At 73.0% G+C, this 3,842-nt stretch overlaps 1 protein-coding gene across 1 annotated transcript in view; it reads left to right on the top strand.

Moving 5' to 3' along the window:
* Positions 1-3,842, top strand: part of H696_01395 (hypothetical protein) — a gene marked incomplete at both ends in the record, with an annotated part of 17,397 nt that overhangs the window by 6,556 nt on the left and 6,999 nt on the right. The window contains 3 exons of the mRNA XM_009495291.1: positions 129-1,101; positions 1,297-1,776; positions 2,199-3,789. Coding sequence (XP_009493566.1) covers positions 129-1,101; positions 1,297-1,776; positions 2,199-3,789 — 3,044 coding nt within the window. The remainder of the gene's footprint in view (positions 1-128; positions 1,102-1,296; positions 1,777-2,198; positions 3,790-3,842) is intronic.

Here is a 3,842-nt window from a genome sequence, read left to right as displayed (position 1 = left end):
CCCCCCCCCCCCCCCCCCCCCGGGGTGTGGGCGCCTGGTCTCGCGCCTCTTTGTCTGACCCCATGCCGTGGCCTGATCCCTTCCCCTCTGGCCCCGCCTGCGGTCGCCTCGGCTTTTCCTTTCCCCAGTCTCCCGACGGCTGACCGGCGTTGCCGGGGGGCCGCTGTGCGAATGCGCCGCCTCCCGGCGCGTGGTCATCCCGGTGGGGTCCTCGCACCCGGGGCTGTCTGGCATCGCGCTCTCGGTCAAGGCCCGGGTGCTGGAGATCTTGGACTTCATTTGCGACGTGCGCGTGGACTACCGGGTGTCGGTGTCCCTGTCGCAGTTCAAGTCCCAAGTGCTGGAGGCCTACCTGCCGGGGCGCGCGGTGCCGGCCTCGGCGGCGGCCGGGCCCGGGGCCAGCGGCTCGCGCTTTGCCTCCATCCTGCCGGCCTCCCTGCGAGCCGGCAGCCGGGCCGCCGCTGTCACTGATGGAAGTCCCCCCTCGCCGGCGGACGAGTCGGCCGGCATCGCTCGAACGGCCTCCGCCGGCGAGCACCTCCCCCTGCTCCATGGGTCCGAGTCGGGGCCCGGGCTGGTGGCTGCCCCGGGTGCCGGGGTCAATGGGTCGGGCGCCGACTCGGGGCCGGCCCCGCCGGGCTGGTCCTCGCGGCGGCGCTTCCTGCCGCTCCTCCCGGCCATGTCCACCGGCCCGGGCGACGGCCAGTCCGATGGGCCGGAGGCCATCCCCTTGGCCCCGCTCGCGGGGGGCATCGCTGCCGGCCGGGAGGACGCCCCCCCCAGCCCCGGGGGTCTCCTCCAGGGGCCGGAGCTGTTCGGCGCCTCGGCCGACCGGTCGCTGGAGATGCTGACCGAGGTGATCTCGCGCGCGGCGGCGGCCGAATCGGCGGCCCTGGCAGCGGCCGAGGCCAAGTCCGCCGGCGGGGCTGCCGGCACCGCGGCACCGGTCGCCCCACCGGCCGACCCGCTGGCCAATGCCCCCGGCTGGATGCAGTCCCGGCCGTCGGGGGCCGGTCGGTCGGGCGCCCCGCAGCGCCTGCCCTTCCGTGCCGGGCGTCGCGTGTCCCAGGAGGCGGACCCACATGCTCCGGACAGGTTCAGGTGCGTCCTGGCGCGTGGCCGGGTGCCTCCCCCCGAGGGCTAGGGGCCGGGGAGGGAGGGGGAGGAGGGGCTCACAGCCACACACATGCTCATGCTCATGCACATGCACACGCCCGACCCTGCCCGGCTGGTTTGTCCGCCTGACTGCGGGCCTGCGACATATTCTAACCGCGCGCTTCCCTGTGTCTCGTGCAGCGCCCTGCAAAGCGCCGCCGCGGCCGGCGGCCCGTCGCAATCCCTGAGCGCCCTGCGGAATACCATCTTCCAGTATGCCATCGGCGCGGAGGCCGGGCGGGGCGGGGCCCCCGAGGAGGAGGCCGGCACACGGCGCCGGCGTTCCGGAAGCCGGCGCTCGCGCGGCACCCTGCCCGCCCTGGAGTACTACGGCCTGGGGGATGACCAGCTGGACCTGGACTCGACCCCGGGCGGGGTGGAGCTCCTGCGCATCCTGGTGGACCTGCTGCAGTTTGTCGACCATCCGGAGCTCACGTCGCTGGCCCTGCGCATGCTCTTCCGGCACTTCCGCCAGCATGCCGAGGTGGCGCACACCCTGGCCCAGGTGCAGCTGCTCATCAGCGACCTGGACATCCGGAATTACCATGAGATCCACGACTCGATTGACATCCTGCGCCTGGCGGTCAAGGGCAAGGTGGCTCTCATCTACGACCTGCATAGGTGCGTGTGCGCGCGTGTGTGTGTGTGTGTGTGTGTGTGTGTGTGTGTGTGTGTGTGTGTACATGTGTGTACATGTGTGTACATGTGTGTACATGTGTGTACATGTGTGTACATGTGTGTACATGTGTGTACATGTGTGTGTGTGTGTACATGTGTGTACATGTGTATACATGTGTGTACATGTGTATACATGTACACACATGTGTGTGGCGTGTCTGGCGTATGGCGTGCCGCATGTGCCCTCTCCCGGCCCGGCCGGTGTTTCGGGCCCATGTTTGGCCTTGCCCGCGGGTCCGGGGGCTTTGTCGCCCTCCCCCCCCCCCCTCCCCCCCTCCCCTGCTCCGGTCACTAACCCCCTGCCCCTCGGTGGTCTTCTGTCCGGCCCTTCGCGCCATGTGCGGGGGTGTATGGCCGGCCGGCAGCATGGCCGCCTCGCGGTCGCCGCCGCCCAGCCCCCGGCTTGGGTCGCTCCCGTCGCCGGTGAGCGCCCCGCTGGCCAACCTCCGGGATTTGTCCTACTCGATGGCGGCCATCTCCATGCAGAAGATCTGCGCGTCGATGGCGGGCGGGCCGGCCACCGGGCCGGGGCTGGGCCCCGGCGGGCCGGCCTTGCACGATGGGGCCGGGCTCCAGGCGTCGGCCTTCTCGCTGGGCGCGGCGTTGGCCCGGTCGCCCTCGGCCACGGATCTGCTGGTGAATGCGCTGGCCTGGTCGGCCGGCGGGCCGGCCGGGTCCGAGGCGCTGGTCCTTGGCCGGCGGGCCGGATCCGCGTCGGGGCGCCTGCCGCCGATGCACCACGGCCTGGCCAACATCCTGCCGATGCGGCACCCGCTGGTGGACCCGGAGTCCGTGCTGCCGGTGGTGGCCGCCTCGCGGGTGCTCTACAGCCGGGTGAACCGCGCGTCGCAGCGCCTGGGCCGGTACCTGGGCATCCACGACCGGGTGCTGGACCTCCTGCGGCATCTGTTTGTCCTGAGCCCCGGGGCTCGGGGGGGCGGCGGTGGCGGCGGCAAGGCCGGCAAGGCCGGCAGCAAGGCCAAGGCCAAGGCAGCGGCCGCGGCCGCGACGTCGGCGGTGCCCTCGACCGGGCTGCCGGGGTCCACCCCCCGGCCGCTGGCCCCCTCGACCGAGGGCTCCTTCGGGAATGCCTACGATCGGCTGGTGCTGGCGGCGCAGGTGCACATCTTCCTGCAGGACTTCTGCCTGGGGAATGCCCAAAACCAGAAGCTCCTGCTGCCGTATGTGGAGGACCTGCTGCTGCCGGAGCTGCTGCACCATGTGCGCAGCCGGTCGGTCGTGGCCGCGGCCCTGTCCGAGGAGGACCTGGAGCAGGCCGGGGTGGTGGGGCTGTCGGCCCTGGCCGGGCCACTTCCCCGGCAGGTGGACCTGGGCAGCATGGCGGCCCTGGCGCCCGGCCCCGGGGGCGACGCCGAGGTCGCCGACCCCGCGTGGCCCCCGGTCGAGGCCCATGGACGGCTGTTGGCCGGCGTGCCGGTGGCGCAGCTGTCGCTGCTGACCCTGGCCCGGGTGTTTGCCAATAGCCCGGCCCTGTGCTCGGCCGTGTCGGAGCCGGCGCTGCTGTCGCTGTTGGGGCTGCTGCTGCCGGAGGCATGGCCCAAGCTCGGCGTGGTGGCCGGTGCCGCCCGGTCGGCGGGGGAGCCCGCCCCGGCGGAGGGCCTGCTGCCGGTCATGGCCGACCGGTCGAGCGTGGTGGCCCTGCTGCGGACGCTGGTCTCGACGGCCGGCACGCCCATCCGCCGGAACCAGGACATCGTCCTGGCGGCGCTGAACTCGTCCATCCTGCCGGAGCTCCAGCAGGCCGGGCTGCTGCCGGCCGGCCTGGCGGCGCCCGGCCAGCTGACCGCCCCCGGCTTCGTGGATCTGCCCTCGCTGGAGGGGGTCATCCGGCTGGTGGAGCTCTCGCGCGATGGGGACCCGGTGACGGCGCGCCTGGCGGCCGAGCGCCTGGCCCTGCACGTGTCGCTGGTGCACCTGCTGGCCGACTGCTCGACGGTACGCACCCTCGCCCTGCTCCTCGCTGTGTCTTTTTCTGCTCCCCCCCCCCC

Source organism: Fonticula alba, assembly GCF_000388065.1.
Source record: "Fonticula alba strain ATCC 38817 unplaced genomic scaffold supercont2.2, whole genome shotgun sequence".
Classification (NCBI taxonomy): Eukaryota; order Rotosphaerida; family Fonticulaceae; genus Fonticula; species Fonticula alba.
This window is presented reverse-complemented; position numbering and strand designations above follow the sequence as displayed.